We start from the raw sequence: 17,500 nt of genomic DNA, 5'->3' as shown, positions 1-17,500 counted from the left end.
CCCCCGCCCTCCGGAGGCAAACCATGGAGTCCATGTGCACGCGCGATTCCTCCGTCTCGCCTCCGTCACCCGCCCTCCCCTCCGTCATCGCCCCCGTCGCCCTCAAGCCCTTCGCCGACAGAAGCGGTCCAGCGACTCTTCAGTCTTCCTCACTGGTGCCTGCTTCCCACCACCCGCCTCCGCCGCACGCCCCGGGCCCCCACCACCCGGGCCTCGGCCCCCCGCAGGCGTCCGCGGCGGCCGCAGCGGCCCTCGAGCAGTACCGCCTTCAGTTGTACAACCTGGCCATCGCCGAGCGACTTCGCCTCGCCTCTAGCCTCGCGTGGGGCGCCTCCACCGCCGCGGGTCCCCGTCCGGGCCTCCCGGGCTCTAACCCGCAGTCAGGGAACCCAGGTCCCGCCCCGAGCGAGCTCTGCACTTCAGGACCCCTTCCCTTCGGTCCCTTCGGAAGTCCTCTGGCCACCTTCTCCCACCTGGGTCCTCACCCGACGCCCTACTCCCACCCGCTGTACCCGTACCGACTCGACCCGCGCCTCTACAGGGTGCCGGAGGAACCCAAGCCGCAGCACAGCTACATCGGGCTCATCGCCAAGGCCATCCTCACCAGCCCGGACAAGAAGATGGTCCTGAGCGATATCTACCAGTACATCCTCGACAACTTCTCGTACTTCCGAACTCGGGGTCCCGGGTGGAGGAACTCCATCCGGCACAACCTGTCCCTGAACGACTGCTTCATCAAGGCCGGCCGGAGCGCCAACGGCAAGGGCCACTACTGGGCCATCCACCCAGCGAACATGGAGGACTTCAAGAAGGGCGACTTCAGGAGGAGGAAGGCCCAGCGCCGCGTCAGGAAGCACATGGGCCTCGCCGTCGAGGACGACTCCTCACCGTCGCCGCCCCATTCGCCGCCGCCGCAGCCGCCGCCTTCTTCAGCACCCTCAGGTGAGCTAACCTCCGGTATGGGTTCTCCACTTTCCGGTACTAGTCCGCAGCCGGTGGCTGTATCCTGGGCCGGGGCTGGTCTCCGCGCGGCCGCTGCCGCCGCTGCCGTCGCCGCGAGCGGCGGCGGCGGTGTCGGCGGCGGCGGCCTCCCGCTTCTACCGCCAGATCACCGCCGCCACCAGCCAAATCCGCATCATACTCTTCCAGCCGTCGTGGCCCGGAAGCGTCAGTTCGACGTGGCCAGCCTTCTTGCCCCGGACGACCATCCGGGGGGTCCCGGAGATAAGCTGGTCAAGACGAGCGACACTGAGATCGACGTCATCACTGACGATTCCTCCGAAGTCGACGCGACGGCGCCGACCGATTCTGACCACGACGGAATCATCTCTGCGGGGATGCCCGACGGAGCACCGCCTCCCCCGCCGAGGGCCTCTCCCACGTCCCTGCCGCCTCTGCAACTCCAGCTGCCGCCCCAGCAGCGACCGCAAGTGTCCCCGGCTTCCCTAGGCTCCTCTTTCGGCAAGGACGACGACGACGAAGGAAAAGTGGATGAGGACCCGGAGGCGAACGACACCGCTTGGCCGCTCCTCGGTTGGACGAGGGCCATGGGGCGTTGCGGAGTGGCCATACCCCCGTGGGCGGCCATCCCGATGGCCAAGCCGCCCTCTCCTCCTCCTCCTCCGACGACGACGAAGGGGTCTTCTATGGCAGATGCGGTTGATCATTGCTGAAGGAGAGGACTCGGAGTTCTTTAGGTCGACCGCAACCTGCGTCAACAGGAACCTCATACGGGAGGCCGCTTCGTCTCCTACGTGTTAAGAGCGGGCATACCTTTTCTGTGATATAAACCAGCCCCATGTTATCTCTGTCGGAAAATAATATGATGTGCTGTAAAACTCCTACAAGAATCCCCCCTCCAACCCTCAACTCCCCTACCCCCTATCCTCGATATGAATAGATTAATAAAAGTAATTTGGTACAATAGACAAGGTCGTTTTCCTTTTCCAGCCTCGAGAGGCTCAATCAGCCTCGCCACCGCCGCCGCCGCCGATGCGGTCGCCGCACGCGGCCAAAGTAAACAGAAGGACTGGGGCTTTGTTCCGCACGCCATATGCCGCCTAATCTTCAGATCTATTTATTGATATGATGGGCGCCTAACCGGGATCCATGCAGAGAGAAGGGTCGGGAGACTTAATGGCTGAGCATGATAATCCGGCACCACCAGAATGTCATTTTATTCTGGCGAACCCGTGCCGATTCCAATCAGGCGAGGAGGCCCCTAGGAAGGACAAACTTTTTTTAATTTCCCCTCAGCTGAAGAAAGCCGCTTGGCTTTAGACAGAACAAAATCTATAAGCAAAGTCCTTGGAGGAGAGAGGAGGTTCTGCTTCTAAAGATATTATCATTTAACTTTACCTTTTTATTTATTTAATTATTATTATATATTTATTTATAATATTATCTTATTTGTTTATTTATCATTATCATTTTTTCGCATCCGACCTAGTTATGGACCCAGAGGTCTCCTGTAGGCATGCTCCTCCTTTGTAATCCTTTGTATATTTATAACTGAGCCATGGAAGGCATGATCATATTGGGCGTTCTCTTTTCCTTTCACAAGTTTAGACCCTCGTCTATCGCCAGGCGATTTTATTCAGTTGAGGGGGGTGGGGGGAATCCCCGCAGCATCGGGGAAGGATTCAAATGATCTCGAACCATCTCGACTTTCTTTTGGGTAGAAGCATTAAAAGTCTAGTATTTATCATGGCTGCCGCCTAACGATTTTATTCGGCTGAAGTGGAAGACACAAGAAATCCTCTAAATGTTGTTGCTTAAATGGCGACGCCATTTATGATCACAAGAGACCCCATTCCTTCTAACTTGGCCGAGATCCAATGAAAGCAAAACAATCATTAGATAAAACCCTTTCAAGGAATGCATACATTGATATTAAGGAAACTGGATATGACGAAAACTAAAATTCAAATGATAAGAAATTGCCCAGAAGCTTTGGACAAAGTGTGCCATTTTAAAAATGCAAAGTTGCACTTTATTTAGCACGAATATTTCAAACATCATGGACAAGGGTTCTTAACAAATATCACAAATATAGAAAAAAACAAAATTGAAAATACAATTTCAACTAGCTCTGTAATGACATAACTATTAACAATTATGATAATGAAAATCATAATAGTATTGACAAATAATAATTATAATATTCATGATAATGGTAATAGTTATGCTAGCAGGAATAAAAACAATATCAACAATAATAATAATAATTGTAATAACAATAATGATAATAATGATAATAATAATAATAATAATAATATCATTTTTATTACTATTAATAACATTAACAATAACAATAACAATAATAATATTAGTAATAGTAGTAATTATAATAATAACAATAATGAAAATAGTAATGATAATATTAATCATGAAAATAATAATAATAACAGTGATAGTAGTATCTATAATAACAATAATATAGTAATGAATGATGACAAGAATAATGATAGTAATAACTAACAAAAATAGTAGTAATAATAGTAATAATGATAATAATGGTAATAATAATGGTAATAATAATAATGATAATAAAAATAGTAGTAATAGTAATAATGATAATAATTATAATAATAAAAACAACAGTGGTAATAGTAGTAGTAATAATTATAACAATGATAAAAAATATGAAATAAAATAATAATGATAATGACAACAGTAGTAATAGTAATTATAGTAACAATAACAATAAAAATAATAATAATGATAATGACTGACAATATTAATATTAATATTAATAATAATAAATAGTGGTAATCGTAGTAGTAATTATAATAATATAGTAATAATGATGACACGAATAATGATAGTAGCAATAACAATGACAATAAAAAATAGTAATAGTAGTAATAGTAGTTGTAGCAATTATGATAGATAACGACAACAACAACGATGATAGCAACAACAACAAAACAATAATAATAACAAAACAATAACAATAATAATAACAACAAAACAATAACTATAATAATAACAACAAAACAATAACAATAAAAGAATAAAAACAAAACAATAATAACAACAAAACAATAACAATAAAAATAACAGTAACAAAACAATAACAATAATAATAACAACACAACAATAACAATAATAACAACAAAACAATAACAATAATAATAACAAAACAATAACAATAATAATAACAACAAAACAATAACTATAATAATAATAATGATAAATAATAATAATAGTAATAATGATAATAATAGCAGAAGTAATAATAATGATGACAATACTGATAATAATGACAATATTAATGATAATGATAATAAAATAATAGTAATAACAATAACAGTAATAATAATAATAGCAGAAGTAATAATAATGATGATACTGATAATAATGACAATATTAATGATAATGATAATAATAAATAATAATAATAATAATGATAATACAATAATAATAATAAATAATGATAATAGCAAAAGTAATAATAATGATGATAATACTGATGATAATGGCAATATTAATGATAATGAAAAAATGCTGTTAACGACTATTACATATATGGTAATATTGCTGATAGACAATGAGAATAAAGATAACAGTAATTGCTATTTGATTTGAGTGTATACAGCAGGGCAATTTTGCAATATGATCACAAAAAGAAATAAAAAGTTAGAGAATGCGAAATATATGAAAAAATGGACAGTAACGGTAACCAGAGAGTATAATTTTTGCAAATTCCAAAAAACATAGAAGAATCAGGGTTAAAGGTAAAAGACCGAAAAAAAAAGTTAGAGCGATATTTATGAAAACAAAATTTGTGACCTTCGGCTGATTTGATAATCGTGTGTATGAAAAGAGGTTCCTTCAAGTTGGATTCAAACCATCTTAGTCGGCTGGGGGAGATAGTTCAGAGTGCTATTTCCTTTCGTTTAATTAAGACAATCGTAGACCAAACTGTTTATAATCAATTAGCGGTTCATAGTGACACCAACCAGAGTAATCGTAAACGATGCAAGAAAAAGAGGAGAGGCGCCGAGCACACGTGGAGGGAGACACAGGGAATGAGGGTGTCTGGAAAACAGGCTTTTGGCACAAAGATTTCTCTGTTGAAATGTACATGCGGTATGCACGCGTGTAGCGTTTTTGTGCGCGTATGTTTGTATGTATGTATGCATGTACCCATGTTTGTATATATAGATATTTGTATAGATGTATGTAGGTAAGCATTTATGTTTGTATATGTGTATGTACCTTATATATGTATTTACGTATATATGTATTCATGTACATATGTATGTATATATGTAAGTACGTATGTAGGTATTTAGGTACGCTTCAAAGTAGTAATGACATACAGTTTGAGGGGGCTACATAAGGAAGAGGTGGCCACCCCAACACCACAACGAAGCTGTTTTTCGCTTCTGCCTGGAAGAGGCCACAGTTACATGTCCAGAAACGGGAGCGGTCACCCTTGTACTCAGAATGGGAGAGTATGTATTTATATGTATATATATATATATATATATATATATATATACATATATATACATATATATACATATATATACATATATATACATATATATACATATGTATATATATACATATATATATATACATACATACATATATACAGTATACAAGGTAACCACGTTAGAAAATAAACAAACGTAGCAAAGCGCTTTCGTATATTACATCTTCAGTGTAAATTACACTGACGATGTAATATACGAAAGTGATTTACACTGAAGATGTAATATACGAAAGCTCTCTGCTACGTTCGTTTATTTCCTAAAGTGGTTACCTTGCATTTATAAAACACACGTTCCTAGTGTTTTATTGCATATATTTGTATATATATGTGTGTATATATATATATAAACGTGTGTGTGTGTGTGTGTGTGTGTGTGTGTGTGTGTGTGTTTACCTAGTTGTATTTACGGTTGTATCTTACGGAAAGGGGAGCTACGCTCGTGGTAGCCCGTCTTTGTATCATGTGTGTGTGTGTGTGTGTGTGTGTGTGTGTGTGTGTGTGTGTGTGTGTGTGCTCGCGCGCGCGGTCGTGCATATGTGCGGGTGTGTTTGTGTGCCAATGTCGAAGGCAATCCAGGACCCTTCTCTGATGTTTCGTATCGTAATTTTCTCTCGCTTTTTTTCCTTCCTTTTCTTCTTCTTCTTCTTCTTCCTAATAATACAATAGTCCTCCTCCCCGGTAATCTTAATCAAGTTTTATTGGAGGATCAGCGGTTGCTGATAGGCCTAGAAAAGGCCTCAAATAGGCAGTGAAAGATTCTAAAGGGCTTTTGTGTCCTTTTGGTGGGTTTTATCCCGATTGGGGGGGAAGGGGGAGGGACGTCTTGGCGTCGACACAAAACTGGTTTCGCCTAACGTCGTGACAGACACCGAACACCGTTGCGCCTCCCCGGTCCTCGAAGCTTCACCTCTGACCCCCCCCCCGTGACGTCACCGATGACGTCATAGGACCCCACGCTAAAGACCCTTTGGTTCCCCCTTTTTAGGACTTGATAAAGGGCCTCTGTGTCGCTGTTGACACAACACGTCCAAACGGAGCCTTGGGGGCATGCGGGTGAGTTAGGTCCTCGTGGCTGTGTGGGGTTTTAGGTTCGAGCGGTGGTTTGCGGATGTAAAGTAGTAGTGGCTTGCGGGTCTGCGAACGTGTGGATTTGCCAGTGGGGATGTGTGTGCGGTTGCAAGGATATGCAGGGTTGCGGGTATACAAGGGTTCGTGTCGCATGTATATATATATATATAATATATATATATATATATATATTCACTATAAACCCACTATCGGAGAAAAAAAAATGACGGAAGTACAGGGAAACTGTATATTTCGACTACTATCTGTAGTTCTCTTCAGCAGATAGTCGAAATATACAGTTTCCCTGTACTTCCGTCATTTTTTTTTTCTCCGATAGTGGGTTTTATAGTGAACATTTACAAATGTGTTATAACATACCTATTTCCAATATATATATATATATATATATATATGTGTGTGTGTGTGTGTGTGTGTGTGTGTGTGTGTGTGTGTGTGTGTGTGTGGGTGTGTGTGTGTGTGTGTGTGGTGTGTGTGTGTGCGTGTGTGTGTGTGTGGTTCATTAAATTCCACGCTACAAAGCCTTCTGTGAGGGGCACCGTCTTAGCCTCCCGATAGGGGGGAATATGTGACATTAAACCATATCATATATATATATATATATATATATATACACACACACACACAAATATACAATGTTCCAGGGAAGCAGTGAGAAATAGAAATGGAGAAATTTCGCCCGGCCATTTCCTCCTACTAAGCCACCTTCGTTGTACGTGGTGACACAAAAAGCAACAATACAAAGTATGAAATAAAGCGAAAATGACAAGATGAAATATCTAGAAAATGACCACACAAGGAAATCCGTCCACCAGGTCCATCTTTAGATTCATGTCATTATCAAAAGTGTGTTCGATATGATTGAAGTCAATTCTATTTATGTTGAACACTGAATAACATGTGTTCACCTTCTTTACACTGTTCTAATTAATAACGGGGTTATTGTCAATCACATGAATAACACACCACTGGAAATCTGACCTGTTGCTATGCTCCTCTGTCAATTCATCCTTATTCTCAGATATTTACAAATTTGGCCAAGTAGCATTTATCACACTACTTACAAAGATAAAAATGTTACTATACTTTTTTGAATATTTCTTTATGCCAAACTCATTATGGATATGAGGAAGTCTTACTAAATATTAATGGAATTATAGAACCAAGACGTTCTTGCTGCAAGATTTGTCCTCTTCAGTCGTCAAAAGACTAGAATTTTTACTCATTTTTATTCATTGCAACGAAATATTTATGAATATCCAAGTTGTATACAATTTCAACGCATCATCTAAGAAAACTATATGCAGCAATACGTGCGCCAAAAGCTCTGAGGAACGTGGGATGGAAATCAGGGAGGTTAGTTGTTTAATGGTGAGCAGAATCGAAACAAATCTCTGACAAGACATTGGCAGGTGACCAGTTATGTTAGACATAGTTTTGGTAGTGACATTAATTTGGGGATGGGACTTTATAAACTAGAGACATTTATCAACAAGGAAATTACTGAGCAGAAATGAATTTTTTCATGAAAGTGGCAGTTGCCGACAAGATTGACGAGACACCATATGAGGACGGAGCCTTTATTTGTACGACGTTTCGCTTATTACAGCATTTTCAAGTACTTGAAAAAGCTGTAATGAGCGAAACGTCGTACAAATAAATGTTCCGTCCTCATATGGTGTTTAACTCGTCAATCAGAAATGAATTTGTCATGGATTCTGCATGTGAGAGAAATCTTTCACTGCCAACTCAGAGCCTATCCAACTTCCCTTCCTCTGCATTTGAACCATTTGTGCCCTTCCCCACCCCCCATCGGTCAAACGTCTGCACGACGACCAATTTCCAAACTCAATATGAAAACTTTCCGAAGAGTCTCAAATGCACATTCAGAAACCAGTAAGCGGAAAAGTAGACATTAGCGTACAAGGTTGTGAGAAAATCCCGGATTATTGAAAGGGAAAATGTGAACTTCGGGAAGATGATGTCTTTGTTCGTGAGACACGGTCAGTATCATACGCCTCCCACCTTCTACAAGTCTCATTCGCCCACAGTTTGGGAACCACTGATTTATCTTTATGTCTTTGGCTTCCCTCTGCCTTAACAGATGAGGACGTTTGCACTTTTTTCAGATTCATTTCAGATTTGCCGCCTTCATTTTCGACGTTGGCCAAGCTATGGATAGACTACTTTCAGCAATTTTCATATTTGCTTGAACCAGAGAAGTATATACAAATTATACAAAGGACTATCTGATGGTTGAGATATGTTGATAGTGCAATACTCCTTGTAAAAAAACTATTACATGTTATGGAGAGTGAACAACGTCAAACGAAATATCCAAACTGAATTAGAATTAACTAACCCCTGTAAATTATCATTTCAGCACACTGATTCACAGGATGGGTAACGAAGCAAGGTTCTCCGTTGGCAAAAACCCCTCATACAGAGTTTATTATATTCATTATTACTCAGAACGCAGCGAGAGACTCAAGATAGGAATGATAGAATTTTCCTTAAACCATTTCAAAGATACAATGAAAAATATATAGAAAAGTGAATGAAAACATGTTACCGAGTCTTTTTAAGCTTAAAAATTCTACAGGTCTCCTATGTAAACTATATAAAAGATGTTTGACATTTGGAAATAATCTGCTGGGATTTGAAGGGTCAGGATGGCGTGATAGTACAGTCTTCATCTTGTAAGACGCAAGCCGCTCAGGTGAGGGTTCGAATCCCAGCATACGAGTTTATTTCCAAATGTCAATTGACACAAACACTTGTCGGAAGACTAGCCTGCATAAAGGATTTGATGAAATAGAGTACATACCACGTTCCACCCGGATGCCCTCGGCGGAACGACTGGGCCGTGAACATAGTCGTTTCGTTTTGAAGGGACAGGATGGCGTGATGGTATGGTCTTCATCTTGTAAGACGCAAGCCGCTCAGGTGAGGGTTCGAATCCCAGCAGATGAGTTTATTTCCTATATAAAAGATAGAAAATAGGCAATAAAGAAAAAAGTGTGGTCTACTAGAGATTATATATACATATATATGTATGTATATCAATACACACTCACTTGTACACTCACACACGCGCGCACACAAATAAATAATATATATACATATATATATATATATAAATGTATATATAATGTATATATATATACATATACATACATATGTATATATATATATATATATCCTCCCAAAGTCAGATCTATAGTGAGAAGATTTTAAGATATTAGGAAGAAGATAAATAATTATGACAATGCTGTGGTGTTCAACTCAGTGTGTATCAAGGAGAACCTGCGTCCTAAGTATACGATTTATATTTATATATATATATATATATATATATATATATATAATATATATATATATATATATATAATATATATATAATATATAATACATATATGTAGATATATATATATATATATATACATATATAAATGTATGCATATGTACTTATATATATATATATTATATTATATACATATTTATAAATGTATATATATATATATATATATACACCTATATAAATGTATATATATACATATATATATACATAATTGTATATATATACATATACATATAGAAATATATAAAATGTATGTATATACATATATATATATATATATACAAGAAGAGAGAAGGAGTTTGAATGTGTTTGAGATGAGGTGTCTGAGAAGTATGGTGGGGGTTACTAGGCTGGATAGAGTGAGAAATGAGGAGGTGAGGAGGAGAACAGGGGTGAAAAAGGATTTGGGAGATAGGGTTGATGAAAGAATATTAGGATGGTTTGGACACATGGAAAGAATGAGTGAAGAAAGACTAGTAAAAGAGGTATGGAAGGCAGATGTGGAGGGAGTGAAGATGAGGGGACGTCCTAGGATGAGGTGGATGGATGGGGTGAAGGGGGCTTTGGGGAAGAGGGGAATGTCTGTTGAGGAAGGAAGGGAGAGGACGGAAGACAGTGATGAGTGGAGAATGGTTGTATATGGATGATGTTGTGATTGCATGAGGAGGAATGGGCGGCGGGTGGGGGGTGAGGTAGTATGTGTGAGTAAATTTTGACGCAGCCCGAAGGGATTTCTCTCCGTCCTCTCCTTATATGCAAGGGGGGACGGAGAGGGGGGGTCGCCGATTAAATGAAGCGGCCTTGCTGTGGATGTGCTGAGTCTTGCGACACTGCTTCTGACCCAGGGCGGTGGGCAGGGTGCAGGGATGACCCGTCATCCAGGAGGTGCTCAGATGAGAGGGAGGGTGGGAGGGGTGTGGAGTGTAATTTGGGCATGAAATGGGTGGGAGTGTTTTTATGCCTTTCCCTTTTTGGCTACCTCCCTTGGAAGGGGAAAAAGCCGTGGTATATGTATGTATGTATGTATATATATATATATATGTATGTATATATATATATATATATATATGTATATATACATATTTATATATATATGTATATAATATGTATATGTATATATATATGTATATATATATATGTATATATATGTATATATATATATATGTATATATATATATGTATATATATATGTATATATATATATATATAAAGGAAGCGGCCTTGCTGTGGATGTGCTGTGTCTTGCTACACTGCTTCTGACCCAGGGCGGTGGGCAGGGTGCAGGGATGACCCGTCATCCAGGAGGTGCTCAGATGAGGGAGGGTGGGTGGGGTGTGTCGTGTATGTGGGCATGAAATGGGTGGGAGTGTTTTTATGCCTTTCCCTTTTTGGCTACCTCCCTTGGAAGGGGGAAAAGCCGTGGTATATGTATGTATGTATATATATATATATTATATATGTATATATATTAATATATATATATATGTATATATATATATATGTATATATATATGTATATATTTATGTATATATATATATATATTGTATATATGTATATCATATATATATATATATATATTACATATATATTATATATACCATAAATATATACATATACATATATACATATACATTATATATGTATACATATATGTATATAATATATATATGTATATATGTATATATATATATATATATATATATTTATACATATATATATATATAACATATACATATACATATATATATACAGTATATACATATAAATATATATATATACATATATATATATATACATATGTATATATACATATACATATATATATACATATACATATAATATATATATATACATATACATATATATATACATATACATATAACATATATATATACATATATATGTATATTATATATATATATTTTACATATACATATATATATATACATATGTATATACATATACATATATATAAAATACATACATATATATATATATATATACATATACATATATATATATACATATACATATATATATATACATATACATATATATACATATCACATATATATATATTATATATACATATGCATATATATACATTATATATATATATACATAATACTGATGACCCACTTTCGGAGAAGAATAAAGCGAAGATATAGAGATCTGTATATTTCGATCACTTACTGTGATCCTCTTCGGCCGAAGAGGATCACAGTAAAGTGATCGAAATATACAGATCTCTATATCTTCGCTTATTCTTCTCCGAAAGTGGGGTCATCAGTATTATTTTACATATGTGCTACGACATATCTTTGTTGTGATATATATACATATATACATATACATATATATAAATATATATACATATATATATAATACATGTATATATATATTATATACATATATATATGTACATATATATACATAATATATATATATATATATATATATATATATATATATATATATATATATTTATATATACTGTATATATGAGAGGTACAAAGAAAAGAAAAGAGAAGTATAGCAAAAAGGTAAAGGAGGCAAAGTGGAGAGCAGATGTGAATTGGGTAAGAGTATGACAGAAAATTTTGGAAGATGATAAAAAGATGTTTTGGAAAGAAATTAAGAGAGGAAGAGGAGACGAATCAAGTAGAGAAGAAAAGGTAAATGGTGCAGATGGAGAGATGATAATGGAAGAGTGGGCGGTAAGAAGGGGAAGACGGGCAGAATATTTTAGGGAGTTGCTAGATGTGAAGGAGGATAGGGAGGGAAAGATAGTTGCAATGGGAAATGCTAAGAAAATGACCGAGATGAGTGAGGAAAATGGAGGAGAAATAAGGAAGGATGAAGTGAAGGCAGTTAAGATGATGAAAGCTGTAAAGCACCTGGTCTGGATGGATGCCATGCAGAATGTCTAAAAAAAAAGGAGGTACAGTGATGGTGGACTGGCTGGTGAGGTTATTTAAAGTTTGCTGGATAGAGGGTAGATTGCCGGGAGGACTGAAGGAGTGCCTGTATAGTTCTATTGTATAAGGGAAAAGGGGACAAATATGAATGTAGTAGTTTGAGAGGGATTAGCTTAAGTGTAGTTGGGAAGGCTTATGGGAGGATCTTGATTAAGAGGATTAGGAGAGGAACTGAAGGAGTAATTGGTGAGGAACAGTGTGGATTTAGGACGGGTAGAGATAGTGTAGATCAGATTTTTGTGGTAAGACGTATGTGAGAAAGCTATAGGAAAGGGGAACGCTGTTTTTGGGGTTTTTATGGATCTGGAATAGGCTTACGATAGGGTAGACAGAAAAGCACTGTGGGAGGTTATGCAGATATATGGGATAGGAGGAAAGCGTCTAGGAGCTGTTAAGAGTTTTTATGAGAGTAGTAGAGCTTGTGTCAGGATTAGAAATGGGGAGAGTGAGTGGTTCGAGGTAAAGGTGGGACTTCGTCAAGGATGCGTTATGTCGCCCAGGCTGTTCAACTTATACATGGATGGAGTAGTGAGAGAGGTAAATGAAATAGTGGGTCAGGGATTGGAGATGGATAAAGAAAATGGAGAAAAGTGGGAGGTGAGCCAGCTGTTGTTTGCGGATGACACTAGCGCTTGTGGCAGGATCGGAGGAGGGATTGAAGAGGTTGGTGACAGAGTTTGGGAGAGTATGTGATAGAAGAAAGCTAAAGATAAATGTAGGTAAAAGTAAGGTGATGAGATGTACAAGGGGTGAAAGAGCCAGTAGACTGGAAGTGAGCATTAAGGGAGAACGACTGGAGGAAGTGGATAGTTTTAGATACTTGGGTGCAAATGTGGCAGGAAAAGGTGGAGTGAAGATGGAGGAAGAATGTAGATTGAGAGAAGCGAGTAAATGCCTTGGTGGATTAAAGAGTGTAACGAGGAATAGACATTTAGGAATGGATGCTAAGAGAAGACTGCATGAAGGAGTGATTGTGGCAACAGCACTGTATGGGGCAGAAACATGGAACATAAGAGAGGAAGAGAGGAGTTTGAATGTGTTTAAGATGAAGTGTCTGAAAAGTATGATGGGGCTACTAGGCTAGATAGAGTGAGAAATGAGGAGGAGGACAGGGGTGGAAAGGGAGTTGGGAGATAGGGTTGATGAAAGAGTATTAGGATGGTTTGGACACATGGAAAGAATGAGTGAAGAAAGACTAGTAAAAGAGGTATGGAAGGCAGATGTGGAGGGAGGAGTGAACATGAGGGGACGTCCTAGGATGAGGTGGATGGATGGGGTGAAGGGGGCTTTGGGGAAGAGGGGAATATCTGTTAAAAGGACGGGAGAGGACAAAAGACAGGGGTGAATGAAGAATGGTTGTATATGGATGATGTTGTGATGCATGTGGTGGAATGGGCGGGGGGATGGTGGGTGAGGTAGTATGTGTGAGCAAAATTTAACGCAGCCCGAAGGGATTTCTCCCCGTCTTTTCCTTCTCTGCATGAGGGGACGGAGAGAAGGGAGGTCGCCGATTTAATGAAGCGGCCATACTGTGGAATTGCTGTATCTTGCTGCACTGCTTCTGACCTAGGGTAGTGGACAAGATGCAGGGATGACCCGTCATCCAGGAGGTGCTAACATAAAAGGGAGGAAAGAGGGTGGAGGGGAGTGGAGTGTATTCAGGGATGGAATGGGTGGAAATGATCTTATGCCTTTTCCTTTTTGGCTACCTCTCTTGTATGGGGAAAAAGCCTTGGTATATGTATATATATATATATATATATATAGATATATATATATATATACATATATATATATACATATATATATACATATAAATACCATATATACATATATAGATATATATACATATATATATATATATACATATATATATACATATACATATATATATACATATAATACATATATATTACACATACATTATATATGTATATATATATATATATATATATGTATATGTATATACATATACATATACATAAATAAATGTATATAAATAAATATACATCTATATATATATACACTTATATATATGTATATATACATATATATACATATATATATATGTATATATATACATTATATATATATGTATATATATATATATACTATATATATACATATATATATATACATATATATACATATATATTACATATACATTATATAATATATATATATATATATATATGTATATATACATATACATATAAATGTATGTATATTATATATATATATATATTTATATATATATATATATATATATATATACATATATATATATGTATATATATACATATATATATATATATATATTATACATATGTATATATATATATACATATATATATACATATGTATATATATATATAAATATATATATGTATATATATATATAAAGATATATACATATACATATATATATACATATGTGTATATATATATGTATATATACATATATATATTTAAATATACATAATATAAATATATATATATATACATAAACATTATACATATATATATATATATATATTATATATATATATATATATACATATACAGTATATAAATGTATATAATATAAACTTTATATATATATATATATATGTATATATATACATATTATATATATATATATATATACAGATACATATATAGTGCAAAACAAATCACTAAGCACACGTGACAACAGTACTTGCAGAAACCACTTGGAAAATAAAAGAAATAAATACCGAACGTTTTCGTCTATTCAAGACATCATCAGGGTACAAAGGATACAAAAAATTACCAAAGGTCACAATATGTACATGGTGGTAGAGGAACTGGGAAAGGTCCAATGTTACCCGATTCCAGAAGAATTATTTACAAAAAAAAATTATAATAAAGTTATCTAACTTATACAAATCTAAGCTTAAATTCATATTATTTTCAAAACTATTTTTAATGTGACATGACTCAATTATGTTCCTTTCTACAATATTATGACATGATGTAATAACTTTTGTGTTTTGCCAGTCAATACTATGGGAGAGCTCTTTTTGGTGGACGAAAAGTCCACTTGATATTTAACCCGTTCTTATATTGTATTTGTGTTAACTAATTCTTTTGTTTAAATCTTTTCCTGTTTGGCCTATGTACTTAAAATAACACACTTTACAAGGTATACTGTAGATAAATCCTTTTTCATTTGGAGAATTCCTAATTAGTTCTTAACAATATTCTTGTTATTAAATATCACCTGAATACCAAAGCTTTTAAATATTTGAGGAAGGGTGATAAAATTTTCATGATATGGAATTGCTAAAATGTTCTTCAATTTAAATTCGTTTACTTGAGAGGTGTTAAAATATGTTCTTCTGGCTTTTTCTTGTGCTCTATCCATCAGATGTTTAGGATATTTTATTTTTTTTACCAATCTCATAAACAAATTATACTTCATCTTCAAGATACTCAAGAGAACATACTCTAAACGCTCTCAAGAACATAGAAGAAAAAGAGATAACGTCGTATTTTGATGATGGTATGAATAGAAATGAATATAAGAGAGAACATTGGTGGTTTTCTGTAGACATTAAATTTAAAATATCTACCAAATCGATGAGTACTTACATCTAAGAAAGGCAATGTGTTGTTCTCTTCTGTCTCAAATGTGAATTTTATAGACGGAACCAAACTATTTAACTTTAACACAAACTCATACACAACATGTCGTCAATATATCTTCACCATATTACATTAGATATCAAAATATTAGGCAATGAATATCTTTCGAAAAAATCCATATATAGATTACTTAAAACCGGAGACAGACAGTTCCCTATAGCCATACCAAATGTTTGCTTGTAAAACTTCCCATTAAACTCAAATTTCGAGTCAATAACATAACTTGATTAAACTAATAATTGCATGGGAAGGAAGTATGAGATCATATTTCTTTAATTTTTTTTCAAGAAAACTTAACAAGTCAAAGACCGGAACTCTAGTAAAAAGACTTCTTACATCAAAACTCACCAGTTTCAAGTCAAAAGTGATATTATGTCGAATTAGTTTTTCATTCAAATCAACATTACACTTAATATGTGATTTAGAAATTGTCCCAAACAGACGACTTATAAGAGACACCAACCATTTGATAACTTAAAGCTGCAAGATCCAATTGAACAAGTAATGGGGCAAACTGGATTGTTGATTTTACGAGTTTTTATTAATCCATACATGTATGGAAGTGACGGGGACACTATAGACAACTTTTTTATCAGTTCACTGTTACCTTTTAAAATGTTCTTAAGATTTTTGTTAAAATCACTATTTACAATATCTAAGGGGTTTTTGTTAATCTTAACATAAGTTTCTTCATCATTTAACAATAAATCCATTTTCTCTAAGTAAACTTTCTTGTTCATAATAACAACACAATTGCTCTTATCCTCCTTCGTGATGTGTAGTTCTTTGTCATTTTTAAGGTTATTATATGTAGTCAGGAAACGTTTAAGCACATTTGATGGACAAAGCGTAGATAGAGCATTGTGCACAAAACCTTTACATAAACTAATGTCTTGTGCTGA

At 36.5% G+C, this 17,500-nt stretch overlaps 1 protein-coding gene across 1 annotated transcript in view; it reads left to right on the top strand.

The window, feature by feature from the left end:
* The first annotated feature begins 23 nt into the window (after positions 1-23).
* Positions 24-17,500, top strand: part of LOC143041223 (uncharacterized) — a 37,955-nt gene continuing 20,478 nt past the window's right edge. The window contains exons 1-6 of the mRNA XM_076213066.1: positions 24-107; positions 219-939; positions 1,135-1,658; positions 1,951-2,016; positions 6,492-6,559; positions 7,753-7,948. Coding sequence (XP_076069181.1) covers positions 24-107; positions 219-939; positions 1,135-1,658; positions 1,951-2,016; positions 6,492-6,559; positions 7,753-7,948 — 1,659 coding nt within the window. The remainder of the gene's footprint in view (positions 108-218; positions 940-1,134; positions 1,659-1,950; positions 2,017-6,491; positions 6,560-7,752; positions 7,949-17,500) is intronic.

This window comes from Oratosquilla oratoria, chromosome 30, assembly GCF_046742065.1.
Source record: "Oratosquilla oratoria isolate Oo_2021 chromosome 30, ASM4674206v1, whole genome shotgun sequence".
NCBI lineage: Eukaryota > Metazoa > Arthropoda > Malacostraca > Stomatopoda > Squillidae > Oratosquilla > Oratosquilla oratoria.
Note: the sequence above shows the minus strand (reverse complement) of the source record. Positions and strands in the feature narration are given on the sequence as shown.